Source organism: Pseudocercospora fijiensis (assembly GCF_000340215.1).
Source record: "Pseudocercospora fijiensis CIRAD86 unplaced genomic scaffold MYCFIscaffold_15, whole genome shotgun sequence".
In the NCBI taxonomy this organism is placed as follows: Eukaryota; Fungi; Ascomycota; class Dothideomycetes; order Mycosphaerellales; family Mycosphaerellaceae; genus Pseudocercospora; species Pseudocercospora fijiensis.
The window spans coordinates 510,974-526,804 of NW_006921546.1; the positions used below are offsets into that span (position 1 = coordinate 510,974).

A 15,831-nucleotide genomic window follows, 5' to 3' on the forward strand; every position below is an offset into this window, starting at 1 on the left:
ACCTTCTCGGGAAGTAAAGCCGGCTCCTCTCTGCCTACTTTCATACCCTCTACCGCCCTCTCCGCCATGCCTTCCCCGAACTTCTCCCAATTCCTCGTATCCCATCCCCGCGAGACGTCTCTCACAGGGTTTCCGCGTGCGAGCCATGCGTCGTGAAGGATGGTGGCTTGTAGTAGAAGTCCTTGCTTCTCTCCAACTCGGTCGTTCAATGCGAGTTGGAGGGTGGATGTTGCGAGGGAGGTTAAGTTATTTTGCCCTTCAGTATGCCAGGATTGTGGATCTGATTCAGCTTCGGGGAGAATGTGGAGCATTTGGTCGAGGAGTTTGAGTAAATTCTGTCTGCCGTGCTCCAACGCTCTCGCATCATCGGCTTGCAATCCCACGGCATCCAACCGCTGCTGTGCCGCGCGATTCGCTTGCAGATTGATCTCTTTGCCCAGATTGGGATCGTACGGGACGAGGGTTGGGATAGGTGAGATTGTGCTGATGATGCTGTAGACATGCTCGGAGAGACCGATAGAGTGGAGCATAGCAGGGCTGAGTCGAGTTGTGACTGTAGCGATGGATGAGCGGAATTTGGTTGCTTGGCGGTGGACGCGGCGGAGTTGAGGAGTTGCGCGGGCTCCGAGGAATTGGACCCAGGAGAAAGCGTGGGAAGGATAAACCCACTTTCGTAACAGGTTGCAGTAGAGGTGAGCCCGCCAAGGGTGATAGTGCGGGACAAGCGAGGATGAATGAAGACCTTGAGGACAGGAAAACGTGAATGCTGCATCCAGGAAGTTGAGATCTTCCGGGTCGATGGCGTTGGTTGATCGGCGAAGGGATAATGCGTTGGAGCTGAGCAGATCGAGGAGTGGGAGGAGCTCGTATTGGAAGGAGTTGATGGTAGCCGCGAGGGCGGAGCGGACGTACAAGAGTTGGGCGCCAAGCTGGGAAACTTCTTTGGAGGAGGAGACGGACGACGTTGATGCTGGGCGGGAACCGTGGCAGAATCCTGGCCACAGCCGCGAGTATGCTTCCACGACATTCGTGGGGAGATTCAGATATGACACCATCTGATCGACCTCGCAGTATGCCAGAGTGTGCAAATTGTGTCTGTGATACAAAGGCGCGCAGCGGGCAAGAAAGTCCAAAACCGGGAGGAGCGAAGCATCTGGTGTCAGAAGGACGCTTGTGGAGAGCGCGTTCAAGTCTTCTCCCTGACGGTAGGATGCACGAAGTCGGTCAAGGCTTTTGACGTCGTGGAGATTGTTTTCCAGCATGCCAGGATCCAGAAGCATCGATATGATTGTGCCACCGATGAAGCTACACAGCATGATGATGATGTATATAGGAAGGCGAGGACGAAATCTGAGGAGCCATGGCGAGAGCACGTAGAGAAGCAAAACGGCAGTGGCCCATCGCTCTGTGCATAGTTTGCTGAACAACATGAAGGGAGCGGCTCTGATCAACCAGACAGCTGCGGATATTGCATATGGCGTCCATCTCCACTTTGCCCGCCCGGCATAGTAGTATTGATGATAGCCCAGCGCAAAGCCAACAGCAATCCAGGCCAGAATGTAAGCGCAGTATAAGAGGCGGAGGCATGAGACATCTGCCCAGCAATCGACAAGCCATCGTATGCTTCTTGAGTCGTCCATACTTCCACGGAATCAGAGCATGCTCGAAGATGCGAATGGGCTTTCAGATGATGTTCCTCCTCCAGTCCTTGGCAAGCTGCAACTCCTGCGCAGTGTTGGTCTTGACAGCGACTGTGAAAAGTGGCGGACTCAATGGTGGATGGATCAGTCAAGCAGCCAAGAATTTCTTGAGGCAAGCGAGACGTCCTGCACTGTGTCTCGACGGCGATGATGAGAAGTGGCGGACTGAATGATGGATGAACCACTGATGTCAAGCAGTCAAGGATTCCTTGTGGCAAGCGACAAGTCCTGCGTGGGACAGCGATTGTGCGAAGTGGCGTGTGGCTGCTGTTCAATTCAATAATCCAGTGAGTGAATAAGTCAAGCAGTCAAAGGTCTGGGTGAAAGGAGGCACGTTTGCTTCGAATGTGGAACCCTGCCAGTCTTCTTTGCATCGGCACAGACCCATGGAACGCCATTTGCCATCGCAACTACATGAACGACATGCATGGAGCGGATAGTTGCAGGTCATGACACGCAGTATGCGTGCTGCGGACCAGACGTGCTGTGTTTGGTGTCATTTTGCTGCCCTGCAATCAGTCGTTGCACATCGTGACCCGTATCTGATGCATGATGCAGGGTCAAGCAGCAAAATGGCAGGCTGGCTGGTTGGCGGGCGGATTTGCAGATTGGGAGGGAGGTCGTCTGCCATCTACCAAACATCCGAGCTGTGTCAGCTTCCAAGCTTCCAAGACTCTGGGGTCGGTCCACATGTCGCTCCTGATTCCGAACTCCGAAAGGCTTCATGACGATGGTCGTGCAACGAACCTTTTCTGAATCAGCCAACTTCATCAGCCTGCTGGACTTGCACCTCTGATAACGGCTTGGACGAGGCACCTCCCATATCTCCACACTCCATATGTATTGCTTCCCCACTCGCATACCTGACAACGAACCAGGTTTTGTCTCTGAGCTTCGCCTCGCCGCTTCGGACAGCCGCAGCTCAATACTCCTACTTGCACGGCTATCCATCATGATCAACGTGTTTTGCTCTCACCGCTCTTGAAGGCCCTCCGATAGCCGCAGCTCGTCATCGCTCGCATATCTTGATTCTTGAACACCGCTCTTCCGCGATCCACTTCTCCCAAACGATGGAAAGGAAGGAATTTCCCTCTTCTTGACATCCTTCTTCCTCGTCATCTCCGCTCGACATCCACCGAGATTGGCCCTTCATCACGATCACCGCACTCTGCCGGCTGCTCCAGAAACATTGTGCTGTCCTTCACGTTCTCATTCCACCATTCACCAGAGTCCTCCAACCCAGCACATCGTCCTCCGACGCCCCAAGTGTCCGTCGCCATACCCATCCATTCCAACATGGACCAGAAAGCACTGGAGAAGGCGTTTGCGCTGCCACGGGATCTCCAAGAGTCTCTCAGATACGGCGGGAGAGGCCGAGAGTCAACGCAGCCAGAGGAGCTCGTCAAAGATATGGAACGCATCCAGCTTTCGGGCAGTATGGGACAATCTTGGCCCACGTGATTCTCACTTCTGACCAAGACCCACAGGTTGTAAGGACGGCAGCGAGGATCTCGACCTATACGAGCCAGGGACTTACCTGTCTGTCAAGAAGGCAAAGGCAAAGGATGAAAAGGTCGCTGTTGCTGGTGTCGAGATCAAAGAGGAAGGTAAGCTTACCTTCAGCGCACATCTCCCAGCACTGCTCTCCCCTCCCACAGGCATTCGATGTTCATGGGAAGATTCTGGCGACTGACGATTGGTGTCTCAATGAAGCTGCACCAGCTTCCGATTCGGGGCGACCATCATCTTTGGCCAAGCATGCAGATGCTCGTGCTTCGAGATTCTTCGCATTCGCCACTATCGGCGATGCCGTGCGTGCCCTGGCAGTCGTATCAAGCGGGCTGGATGAGGCGCATCCACTCTACGACAAAAAGACGTCTCCGCTCGAGCTCACAGCCAATAATGTGGCCAAGGCATGCGAGGCCATCGCGTGTGCTGGAGTCGAAGATCCGTTCAAAGAGGTCGAGTTGAAGGAAGCATTCGTGATGTCCGCATGCGAGGTGGGCCAGTCGGAGAGCACTGCGATGAAATAGTAGTTTCACTTACCTCTTCTGCAACGGCAGGACAACGAAGACCATCCAAATGCCGACTTTGCTTCAGGCCAAGTCCCGGGGTTGTTTCGTTCATTGCTGGTGCAGGTTAGGTCAAGTGTGGAGTTGGGTATCATTCGAGGGCGACGACCGCGAAATCGTCGCCGCAAGTATTCGAAAAGAACTCGCAGTACAGTAGGAGAGCGACGATACTCAAGATGTTTGGTTGACATTTGGCCTTTTCATACGTTCCCACGTCTTGCCTGCCGTTCATAAGTGCGAGTGTACAGTATGTTAAGTGCAAATGCTCGCGGTGCGCAAATGAAATTCGTGGGATCGTGGGATCGTGGGGTCGTGTGCGTGGGGTGTGCGCCAAGGCAGCGCTTCCTATTGTCGTTGCTGGCGTGTGCGGAATGCAGAACAACAACAGAGCGGCTTCCGGCTTCGTGCTGTTTGCAATTCCGCAAGGAGCATGTGGACATGTTTCCTCCACATCTCGCCGTCCTTTGCCCTGACAGTCCTTGAATCATTGTGTTGTCGATGCAAATGGCCCCCACCACGCGCGCACAGACGAGGGCTGCTGCCGCGGCTGCCGATGCTGCCGCCGCCGTCGCCTCAGCCCGCGCCAATGACGACGCACCTGACGGAGCTGCTGCCGACACCACTGCCGATGCCGCTGCCGATGCCGATGCCAGTGCTGATGATGATGATGATGCTGACGTCGATGCGGATTCTGACGACGCCGACGCGGATAACGGAGGTCGCGGCGGATTCTTCAATCTCCCACCGGTCGTGGTCCTTTCCTGCGCGGCCGTTGCCGTTCCACTCCTCGTCTGGCTTTCGCAATGTCTGCAGACGGCGCCTCCATGCCACGTCCATGGGTACGCACATCCCTTTGAACCCCATTGCGACAAGTCACCGTGCTGATCCCGATCGCGCACAGGAACCCAAACCTCATCGCGCCATGTGTCTACCAACACACAATCGGCAGCCTGGCCCGAGGCGCTGAGACAGGCCTCGTCGACGTCTTCACCGATACGTGGTTCATCCCCCTGCCGTCTCTGACGAACACTTCCTCTACCGACCCTGCACTGCTGCAGCTGGGCAATGACTTCGACATCATCGCCGACTTCGCAAAGACTGTCCTCGCACCTCATGTCCAACGCCACTTACAGCGCGTGGCCGAGCCTGAACGAGATGTCCAGCATCTTCCCCATTTTCCTGTCATCGAGTGGTTCCGGACCTGTGGTATGCCGGAGCAAGAAGATCCTGGGCGACTCTATCGGTGGAAATCCGAACTCCAGTGTTGGCTCTCACGACCGCTCCCCGATGTCTCATTGCAACTGTCCATGCTGCTCCTCCGGTCATGGGAAGCGGATCTCCGTGGGATGAGCTTCCTCGAAGTCAGCGGTGTGACGCTCTTTCAGCAACGAATCGCCGCCTCACTCCTTCATCTGTACGGCATTCTGGAAAGCATCGCGCAGACAGTCGACAACAACCACACCAGCGTTCCACACACAACAAAGCTCGAGCCCTTCGTCGACACTCTCGCCCGCCTCCAGCAGATCGAAGGCCGGCTCCTGGTCTACGATGTGGCGGCTGCCATCCTGCTCGCTCGTCTCCAGGCAGCCGTTGCTTTCGTCGACGAGTTTGCACATGAGTGTCTCTCCGACGTCCTGCGAACCTTGGGGCGGGAATGCCCTGCAACGGCCGACATTTCATCGCAAACACCACCACTCGACGCCCTCGCAACCATCACATCCAACCTTGCCTCCAACACCACCGCCAATCAATCATGCTTCGAAAATCCAACTGCGCTCTACCACCTCGCTGTCGATGGCAAATGGCACGCAACCTTCCTGACTCTTGCGCCATTCCTCCGACAAGTTTCCCGAACCATATCCCGTCGTTGGGCATTGGGAAAATTCGAGCGTTGCACTGACGGAGTTGCTGACGCTGGAGGCCAAGGCTGTCCAACCCATCCCACCAAATTTCTGCGAGCGTGGTTCACATTCTCATCATCATCGTCCAGCACATCGCCTCTCGAAACGGACAGCGAAATGAACGACCTCTACACCTTCTTCGCAACACACGTCTCCAAATCCATCATTTCTTCCGAGCCCGACACCAGAGCCACTCACACGAGGGTGGAAGCTTTGCTGAAACCTGACGTGCCTGCCTGGGTTGGCGTTTTGGATCCGAGAAGATACGGGACGGGCATGGGAAGGTCTAAGAAGATCAAATTGAGGCGGGAACGGGTTTTTGAGAAATGGAGAAGGAGTGAATGCTTCGTTTGGCTTGGTGGGAGTCGGGGTTGGAGAAGTCAAGAGGGTGGTGGTGGCGAGTGTTTTTTTGAGGCTTGAGAGTTTTGGGGTTGGAAAGACGGGATGGGATGGGACTTTCAGCTCTGTATTTGATAATGAAATGAGAAGTTGGATTCGAGGACGCAAGGAAAGCAGGCCCAGGAGATACATACCTCATCCCCATTACGCTTTCCACTCCATTGACTTGAGCGAGCCACTCGAGATTTGCGCCGAGGATGTGTATGAGCGTTCGGTGTCCAGGGACAGGGAAGTTGGCAGCAGATCATAACTAAGAAGCGAGCGGTAGAAACCCCAAGTCCTGTCCTGGTCTTGCACAAACTTTCGAGCAGCACCGAAGAAGAAAAGCCGATCGATCATACAGAATCCCAGCCAGCAGAGCTGCGAACATGTGTGTTCGAGAATTGGTTGCAAAGGTTGGGTTTGGAGTTGCTCCTCCGCCATTTTTCAGGCACATGGATGCATAGAGGACGAGCTCCTCACTGACCTGATCTGGTCAGACATGTTGCATCAAGCCGCAACGATTCCGGGCGGTGGCCAGTTCTTGCCAAAGACTCCTACTTGGACACCAGATTTCGGGAAGTTGTCTTCATCTCAATACCATATGTCTCTCTCGGGAGTAAAGGTAAACTGTCTTAAGCTTATGAATGCTCATGCCACGTGAAGCTGGGATCCGATTTTTTGAATGTGTGCACGCGCAGATTATGCACCGTGGCTCCTCGAATTCGATCGGTCGATGAAGTCCAAGGCTGTCTTCTGGATGTTTGTTGGTCAAGAAGGCCGACTTTTGAGTTCCATTGAAGCATGCTGATTGACGAAATCGCTCATTGTGGACAAATGAGGTGAGCCTTGGACGGCGATTGTGCACGAATGAATCTCCTCTTGCCGAATGGGTCGCGAATTCAGCGCGGAAAGTACGCATAGGGTTGAAGTCATAATCTCAGCAGGCTTTCTCGGGCAAAGCATGGCATGGATTCAGCCGGAGCAAGATCTCATCTCCGCATACTCTCTTGCCAGCCTGAATTGATGTAGGCTTGAGAGCGATGAGGTATTCGAAGAGCGGACGGCAAAGACAAGAGAGTTTGGGTTGAGTTGCAGTGCTTTGATCGTGGTAGTAGGCGGAGGGATCTTCTTGTACGAGGCCTGCTGGTTACGTAGTTGATCAGCGGAGTCAGAGTTGCGGTGGGCGGAACATAGTGTTGTGATTCGAAGACTAGAGCTCCCATACACTAAGATGAGAGCGAAAAGGACGATCCGGAACAGCCCACAGCAGAAGAGAAGAGGTGGATAGATAGAACAGCAGCTGGTGGCACGAGAAGGAGCACCAAAGTCTGTGGTCCCATACGTGCACGCAATGGCGCATGGCCTGCTGAAAAGAAGGAAATCCACATGCACCGCACACCAAACCCAGGCGTGATTATGGAAGGACGGATGAAGATCGTTCCAGACTAGTGAGTTCTCGAGGTCCGGTTGTGGGATGAACTTGAGTTTGAATTCGGCATTTGGTGTTTGGATGCTTAGCAGTTCACGTACCTGTGTATCAATCTCAAAAGTCATCATCCAGCGATCAATTCAATCGTGTCAACCTCTCATTCTCAGAAGTCATCATTCCGCCGTGAATCCAATCCTCTCTTCACCCACCTGTTATTCTCAAAGCCCATCATGCAGCCGTCAACCCAATCGTGTCCTGGCCCGCGGACGTCGAATTGGCAACTCCCAATGCTCTCGCTGTCATCCAGGTCGAAAGCATGTCGTGACCTTTCCTGGCTGATCATGCGCCTGTGCGCTCAAGCACTCGCTCACACCGAACCACCCTCTTCTCATGCTGGCTGTACTGCCGGTATCTTTGGCTCAACCCACTTCGCCTTCCATGATATCGGGAACGCAACTCCAAGCGCGGTATGCGCATGAAGAATCTTGCGTGCAACCCACAGATCTGGAGACGGCTGGCTCTCGAGCTCCCACGAAGCCATATTCGACTTGGAATTCCGGTCTTGTGCCAAGAGGCTCCTCGAACTGCCCGGCCAAAGCATTCGCGATTGGGTGATTTGCAACAACGACGAACGGGGGGGGGGCTTGTAGGCAAATTCCGAGTCACATGGGGGCAAAGTAGATTACGATCGGGTGTGATATGGTCGCAGTTGCTGGCGAAAGGCATCCCGGCGGAGGTGGGCTGTCGCCGACAAGGTTCCCACCGCGTCCCGTCCCGTCCCGAAGTCCTCGACTCGCTTCACAGACATGCACAAAGTCCGACTGTTGAGACAGACACCGACACTCCGGGTCTGCGAAGCGAAGCAAAGACTGTCAACACATCAAACACATACCTGCAGAATGATGTCGCATTGAACAGCTCATGCCGCAAAGCTCAGCTGGTCCGCGGCATTGGATCGTATGCGCTGCTTGTCAAGTCCCCGTCCAGTCCAGCCGATTCTTCTGCAGCGCTCGCAGACGGCGTGGTTCGCGCGTTCGATGGGACTTGCGCGCTGGCAGGAGGATGACAGCGCACCACAAGCCTGAATGAAGGTAGGTGCACACAAGTCTGCCGTCATACTAATTCCAAAGCCACCAAAGAGGGAGAGGGGAAAGAGCGGGAAAGCAGGCACAGTGGAGGAGGAGGACGAGGCCAGATCGACGATGTTGGGGTGACGGCGAGGGCGAGAAGAACATTTCTCGTGCGGCGCTGGCAGGATGACGGCAGCGCCGCGATTTGTCAGAGTTGGTTAAAGAGGAGAAAGACCACGAATGCAAGCATAGCGGAGGAGGGAGGATGTTGGTGGCCAGACCGATGATGTTGGGGTAACGGCGAGGGCGAGAAGAACATTTCTCGTGCAGCGCTGGCAGGATGACGGCAGCGCCGCGATTTGCAAGAGTTAATCAAAGAGGAAGAGGAGAAAGAGTATGAATGTAGGCATAGCGGAGGACGATGAGACCGATGAGGTTGGTATGATGGCGAGCGTAAGGGCGAGAAGAGCATTTCTAGTGCGGAGATGATTGTGCGCTGGCAGGAAGACGGTAGCGCGGGATCTGCAAGAGTTGATTAGAGAGGAAGAGGAGAAAGAGCAGGAGTGCAGGCACGTAGAGGAGGATGAAGCCAGATTGATGAGGTTGGGGGTGAGCTGCGAGGTCGAAGGTGAGAAGCGCGGCCGATAGCGAGCGAGGACGAGGGCGAGAAGATGTTTTCTGGTGCGGAGGTGATTTCTGGTGCGAAGATCATTTCTGGTACGAAGATCATTTCTGGTGCGGAGGTGATTGCGTGTGAGCAGAGCTCGTAGGGATGACTGGACTGCTGCTGGATTTTCGGAGCGATACTGATTGCTGGGGACATGGACATCATGCGGGCATTGATCTTGCTGTGGGAGACGCATTGGTGAGGACTGTGCCGGATGTCGCGACTGGATGTTGATCATGGACATTGGCCACGACAAAGGAAAGAACAGGCGGAGCATGGCATGGCATGGCATGATCAATCATCGAAGTACAGTATCATTTGCGGCACCCCATGAAAAGAAAACTCCATCCTTCTCAACCCCGGACATACGAAACCCAACACACCATTTTACATCTTCTGTGATTTCTTTGGGAAACTCTCTTGGGTGTAGACCAAGAATTGCGAACCTCCTCTTCCCCTGCCTCCTCTTTGACGACGGTAAGGATGGTGATGAGGGTCCAACTGCATCCGACCTGGCTTGGAAATCCTGTTGGTCGACCTCTTTGGGCACGGTGTGGGTATCTGGTCCAGCGACGAGGATGACGTTGACAGCTGTTCATACATGTTGCTGGGAGAGTCTGTCGTGTTCTCGGCAAGGTCCATGGCTTTAAAGAAATGAGGCGGTGGTGGTGTATGGACGCTTCTGAGTGTGGATGTTGGTAGGAAAGGCAGAGGGGTCGATGGTCCTGGTGTTTGGGCATAGTTCAGGACGTGCTGAGCACTTGCTGCACTCTCTTCAAACAGGTCGGCGAGGGCGGGATCACTTGCAGTGGTATCTTCAGCGCCTCCGAGTGTGGATGTTGGTGGGAAATGGAGAGGTGTCGATGGTGCTGTTGTTTCGGGATAGTTCTCCTCAAAAAAGTCGGCGAGGGCAGGATCACTTGCAGTGATTTCTTCGGAAAGGTGATTAGAGTCGGAAGCCAAGGTCGAACGAAGGTGTTGGAGGACCTGGGAAAAATGTCAGCGAGGTCGCCGCGGCCCGGACAGCACGAAGCCAGAATCGAGAAGGCCAGGCATACAGTATCATCCAGCAGCAACGTGAGCTCTCGTGATCTGTGCACAGTTCGAGCGCTTCTGGATGAGCTCCTCCATGTCCATTCCTGCCTCGACGTCTCGTACTCCAGGGTAGCGCTCTGGGAGAGAGGAGTACGGAATTGTGCTTGAAGCAAGCGCCGGACCTGGATAGGATGTCAATACGGCACAGTCATCAAAGGGCAAATGGCGAACCTCAGCCTGTGCGAACATTTCCTGGTCGTCCTCTTGCCATGTGTATGAGCCTCCGTGAGCTTTGTGGAAGCACCATGATTGAACCTTGTGACAGTAGAACAGCCGGTCTGTACTGTTCATGGTGTCACGCCTTGTAGGGCAGATTTCCCAAGAAGATCACAGAAGCGATTTCCGTGGGCCCAAAGGTTCGCTGGGCGACAGAGTCGAAGGAGCATTACATCCAGGCGGAGAACGAGATGATGCCGAGGGTCCTGTACTTTGTAGACATGAGGGAGGAGCTTGCTTATTGGATAAAGTTGACCCATCTCTTTGCGGTAATTGGCATCTGGACGACGACTACGACATGAGAGACGTTGTCTTGCTGTAATATAATTCAAGAAGGAGATGCTCTCGAATTCGCGAATAGAACATGGGCCCTGCTCCCGTGCCGTGGAGAGATACGCGAACACCTGTTCGCAGCAACGTGAGATCGATCCATCAGCGCCAAGTTCCCGCTGTGTCGGAATCAACCACAGCCAGCCAGATCAAGGAGTTGAATTGGAACAAGCTGGAGGAGAGTAGAACATGGCGTGAGATGGAAACCGAATGCCACTGAGCAGTGTCGAGGCTACGTTTGCATGGTGACGGAGCGCTTTGGTTTGGTTTCAGTTTCGGCAAGGACTTTGATGAAGCGATGTGGCGCAGTACGGTCTCCGCTGAGAGAAATGGCCACGAAGATAGAAATACCGCAAGATGTAGTGCCCACATCACACGGAGGTTTGGCAGGACGTCTGGCTTTTGCTACAACTGTGGTGTGGTAAAGTTGGGCCGGGAAACAAAAAGCAGAAGCGGTCGGTTCGGTAGCCATGCCAAGATGCTGGGCCCGACAGACCTCAAGCCGAAACGCTCGCGATGATTGGACGGCAGACCGACTCAGAGTGCTGTCCATCAACAAACGTTTTTAGAAGTCGCCGCTCTTGAACCAGTCTCGCTTGGGAAGTCATGAGCGAGAGCACAGGTAAAAGATCCTCTTCCGCAGCGCCAATTGGAATGGAGGTTTCGCTGACGTCTTCCAGAATTGTGCTCCCATTGCTACGAATGTCTCACGGATGGAGACTCCAAATTCTTGCTCGATCATATCAATCTCCTCTTCCGCTGATTTTGCATGACCTTGCCGGGAAAGGGCAAGCGATGACCCATTGCTTTGAAAGATTTGTGCTTAGTGCTTTGCCTAAGATGACCTGCCACTTCTGGAAGGAAAGTTGATGTTGCTTCACCCAGTCTATTTATCTGGCATCTTTCCTCTCCGAGTCCTGACAATCTTTCTGCTAGAGTCTGCGCCGCTCGCCGCTCGCCGCTCCTCAATGTCGATATGGCACTCAGCCACCTAAGTCCTCGAAGATTGAACGACGTCTCCAATGCATTAGGCGTCCCAACTCCCCAGCTGACCATGGTATGGAATTTCGTCAGTCCTTCGAGATGCAGAACTAAGGAAAGAACACAGAAGGAATATTGCGGAGGTGGCTCTCAGACTGACGGTGGCGATGGCTCTCGCCTCTACCCTTTCGATTTGACTGGCGATGGCGATGGCTCTCGCCTCCACCCCTTCGATTTAACTGGCGATGGCGATGGCTCTCGCCTCAGTGCCGCAAGCTCGACGACCAACATCCAGAACAGTCGGCTCAGCCCCATCGACCTGACTGAGGATATCGATCAATCTCAACCACATCTGACAGCACCTGGAACCGAAGTGGAAGACGGCATCTCCAACAATGCACAAGAGGAGCAACCAGAAGCGCAGACGGAAGCGGAAATGTGTGTCATCTGCCAATGCGAGAGCAATCCCAACACATACCAGAAGATCACCTGCCTTCAGTGCAAGAACAGCCTTCATACACAGTGCTTCGTCAGCCTCTGCATCAGCCAACATGCGTTCTTCAGCCCTGTGCAGCTGACTGCGGAGGACTTTGATCCAGGCGATCACACTTTGCCTGTCAAGTGTCCTAGCTGTCGGCTCGAGATGTCCCGTGTGGAAATATGCGTGAGTCGACTGATGCGTCTGGCTGAGGAAGGTGGTGTGGTGTGAGACGTAGAAGGCAATCACTGCACCCAATGGGAGTGGACTGGGAAAGCGCAAGACGGCCGGAGTTGTAAGATGCTTCTATATCGAAGCGAGTTTGTCCAGGAGAGAAAGCCACTCGAGATTTGGTAGATATGAGGATTGGAGTGCCAAAGATGAAAGCAGGCCGGGAAGGCGGGGAAGAGCAGAGGTGTCAAATGTATTTCGTGTTTCTGGATATTGATCTTCGCAGCCAAGTTGTCATCTCAGTATGCCTCATGTCACGCTTGCCCAGAAAGCGTAGAAGCGTTCGATTGTATTTATACTCATAGGTCCTTTGCTCCTTGACATCGTTCTTCACAGCCAAGTCCTGATCTTCAAGCTTGCCCAGAAAGCGTGGAAGTGTTCAAATGTACGTCATGCTCATAGATCCTTTGCTCCTTGATGTTGCATCTTCACGACAAGACCAAGCCGTGACCATAGAGTACCTCAATTCAATCTTGTAACGAGTGTGGAGATGCGTAAGCGCCACGGAAAGTATGCTCGCCACTCATGAGCTGCCATGTACGTCGTCCAGGTAGCACGAGAACCGAAAATGATCTCGGCGCATTCATCTGCACAGGGCAGAAGCCCCCTTACAGCCGAATTCCTCGCAAGGAGTTGCAGATTCGGATCCAGATGCTCACTTCGCAGGCTGCTACCGGGAACACGGTGGCGTAGAAAAGAAGAGATAGAATCATATCCAGCAGCTCCAAATTTCCAGGAAAACAGAGATCAGGTCAGCATCTCGCGTGCTCTCTACAGCAGCAAGTCATGCACATCGTCTTTCTGATCTTCTATCTGCGCAAGCAGATCCGCTTGCTCGAGTGCGTGGGCATGTACGCGAATACTCTGCTGTTTCTGCCGCCAATAGGCGTCCTGTGCTTCTTGACCCAGCGGACCGAAGTAGTCGACGATATGCTGGGTGCGGTCGATTGTGGCTGCAAATGGACGAATGTCCAGGTGTTGGGGGATTTTGAGGAGGAATTGTGGTGGGGGCGTGACTGTGGACATTGTTGGTGGTGCGGATGAGCGGACTGCACTGGCTCTTCCCTCGCAACTTGGAATGAAAGGTGGGACGCTTGCGATGGAATTTGTACCTGTAGAGGAGGCGTGCTGATTCATGAGTCGGCGCAGACCTGGCACACTCGCATCAGCTGAAGCTGATGAGAGCAAGGCGGGGAAGGCACGATCAATGCGCGATCGACAACGTTGTCACATCCTCATCGGCATGAAGCGGGCAAGCAGTCTCGACCTGGGGACAAGAACAGCAGTGGCGCATAAGTGGAAAGGAAGGCGCACGGGGAGAAATGCAGCGAATGTTGGTTGTGCCTACCTTTACTGTTATTGATGACTGATGGCCCGCCAGAACTTCTGGCAATCGCGCCGTCAGAAGTTGTGGCAGCAAAACACGCCCCTTGTCCAGGCGTTGGTGGCCTCCGCCGACTCTCGACTCCCAAATCCTCGAGCAACAGCAAGGTCGTCGCACTCGCAAACCAGACAGGCTCCCCATATTCCCGGAGTGCATTCCAGCATCGAAAATCAAGGCCTCCTTGGCACTGCTGGCGGCGGCGAAGCTGTTGGCGAAGCGACTGTCACAGCTCGAGACTTGAGCTGCCGGACGAGAATCCGACGACGACCAACGAGATCATGGCCTGATCATGCACGACACTATGACACTCAATTATGATCAGGGTACAGTGCTGCAAAGTCCAGAGAGCCTCGCTAAGATGCTGCAAGCCTGCCTGCATACGTGTTTTGAACCACTCAAGCACATCGAGCCTCGTGTGAAATGTCTGGTTCATCCTCCATATGAAGACATGACGGGACATCTTTCCGCCGAACAAGTACTCGACCCATGTTTCTCCCACAGGAACGTTCGTCGAGCCTGTGGAGAAGACTGGTGGCCAGATTCGCAGACGTCTACTGAGGAGGGCCATGCAACGACTCATCGGCACCCGTGGCCTCTCGTCATACCCCATCTCCTACAAATGGTCAACAGTGCCCCACGACAAAATCAACATGAAGAGAACTGCATGAAGGAAACTGCATGAAGAGACGCATGAAGAGACGCATGAAGAGACGCATGAAGGGACGCATGAAGAGACGCATGAAGAGACGCATGAAGGGACGCATGAAGGGACGCATGAAGGGACGCATGAAGAGACGCATGAAGAGACGCATGAAGAGACGCATGAAGAGAACCTGTCGCTTTGGCGCGAAATCCACCTCTCTTGCAGCGACTTGGCCAGTTGGATGGCCGCCTCGGTTTCAAATTTTTGACTGCTCACGTACAGCAGAAAACTGGCTGTGTCCACAACATTGCGGCATAAGTGATTGATCCAGCAAGTCTCAAGAATGATGCCCCAGCACTGGATCTGATTGCGAGAGCTATTCAGTGCAGAAACAAGCAGACCGACGCCCCGGTCCAAATTTCCATTCATGAGCTGCTTCAGCAAGTCGCCGCGGTATAGCAGACCTCATAGAGAGATCGCGCACATGTAGAGTACTGGTCATTTCCTGCCGAAATCCAACCCTTCCACCACATCAGCTCTCCTTGGCAAGCCCGAACTGTTCATCAGATGCCTTGGAGACCAATGTGTCGGTCAGTTTACGTCAGTTACACTGACAGGCCTGGCATGTCCAAAGGTAGGATCAAATCCTCTGCAGATAAAGATCGCATCAATTGCATGGCGAAGCTTCAACAATCATTTCGCAAACATGCAGCCTTCTGAAGGAGGGCCAACAGCAGGTTCAACCAGCATGACCGGCGAAGAACTGGTGGAATTTTTGCAAGTCCAACCGTCTTCTGGGGCAATCTAGGTCCCAAGCATATGTGGCCCATGCAACTCGTCTGAAGTCGACCTCTGACGAGCCTGGACGCGGCGGATCATAAGTCCAGGTACATACTTGCGAACGGCGTGGCGAGATCAGCATTTAGCCAAACAGCACACCCGCGAATACAACTCCGAGCTCGTTTTCCAGCAGCCCCAGGCACGATTAGCCAAAATTCGGATCTGGAGAAGAGCCTCGCTCGCAGCTACCGTTGAATCCTCAGGCACAGGAGTTGCTGCAGCTCTCCCAGGCAACGACCTACATGTCAGGCCAAAAATCACAACCATCCTCCTCCGCACTCAAGCAGTCACCTCGACACCGAATCCACCTGGGCAGACATCGCAATGATCGTCACCGGAGCTTTCTGGGCCGACTCAGCCCTCCCGCTCGCTAGCTCGATTCCCCAGCACTGAGCAATGCAACAAAAGCTCGT

At 54.0% G+C, this 15,831-nt stretch overlaps 2 protein-coding genes across 2 annotated transcripts; both read left to right on the forward strand.

The window, feature by feature from the left end:
* Positions 1-1,517: 1,517 nt before the first annotated feature.
* Positions 1,518-4,255, forward strand: MYCFIDRAFT_180234 (uncharacterized protein; the record flags this gene model as incomplete). Its single annotated transcript, XM_007934113.1, has 21 exons — positions 1,518-1,559; positions 1,603-1,760; positions 1,789-1,857; positions 1,896-1,969; positions 2,001-2,034; positions 2,063-2,139; positions 2,161-2,193; positions 2,220-2,231; positions 2,266-2,436; positions 2,475-2,578; positions 2,622-2,661; positions 2,688-2,708; positions 2,779-3,157; positions 3,180-3,286; positions 3,324-3,708; positions 3,737-3,813; positions 3,844-3,890; positions 3,930-4,006; positions 4,030-4,134; positions 4,161-4,176; positions 4,199-4,255. 21 exons carry the CDS (start codon positions 1,518-1,520, stop codon positions 4,253-4,255), a joined length of 2,085 nt encoding a protein of 694 aa, XP_007932304.1.
* A 21-nt stretch (positions 4,256-4,276) lies between these two features.
* Positions 4,277-15,811, forward strand: MYCFIDRAFT_180235 (uncharacterized protein; the record flags this gene model as incomplete). The annotated part of the gene is made up of 57 exons (XM_007934114.1): positions 4,277-4,650; positions 4,674-6,010; positions 6,039-6,286; positions 6,316-6,442; positions 6,468-6,711; positions 6,753-6,821; positions 6,855-6,893; positions 6,958-6,982; positions 7,015-7,079; positions 7,110-7,159; positions 7,210-7,247; positions 7,291-7,334; positions 7,368-7,502; positions 7,540-7,586; positions 7,616-7,950; positions 7,986-8,504; positions 8,553-8,723; positions 8,750-8,770; positions 8,806-8,877; positions 8,904-8,955; positions 8,989-9,063; positions 9,095-9,116; positions 9,143-9,162; positions 9,187-9,288; positions 9,312-9,403; positions 9,424-9,844; positions 9,880-9,948; positions 9,979-10,077; positions 10,107-10,307; positions 10,343-10,573; positions 10,624-10,841; positions 10,893-10,915; positions 10,946-11,055; positions 11,093-11,106; positions 11,145-11,274; positions 11,309-11,408; positions 11,452-11,687; positions 11,728-12,545; positions 12,585-12,612; positions 12,651-12,832; positions 12,857-12,891; positions 12,916-13,026; positions 13,051-13,101; positions 13,147-13,235; positions 13,288-13,569; positions 13,597-13,636; positions 13,692-13,847; positions 13,880-13,891; positions 13,933-13,961; positions 13,990-14,142; positions 14,178-14,564; positions 14,594-14,875; positions 14,910-15,022; positions 15,069-15,359; positions 15,387-15,399; positions 15,439-15,629; positions 15,668-15,811. 57 exons carry the CDS (start codon positions 4,277-4,279, stop codon positions 15,809-15,811), a joined length of 9,582 nt encoding a protein of 3,193 aa, XP_007932305.1.
* Positions 15,812-15,831: the final 20 nt, after the last annotated feature.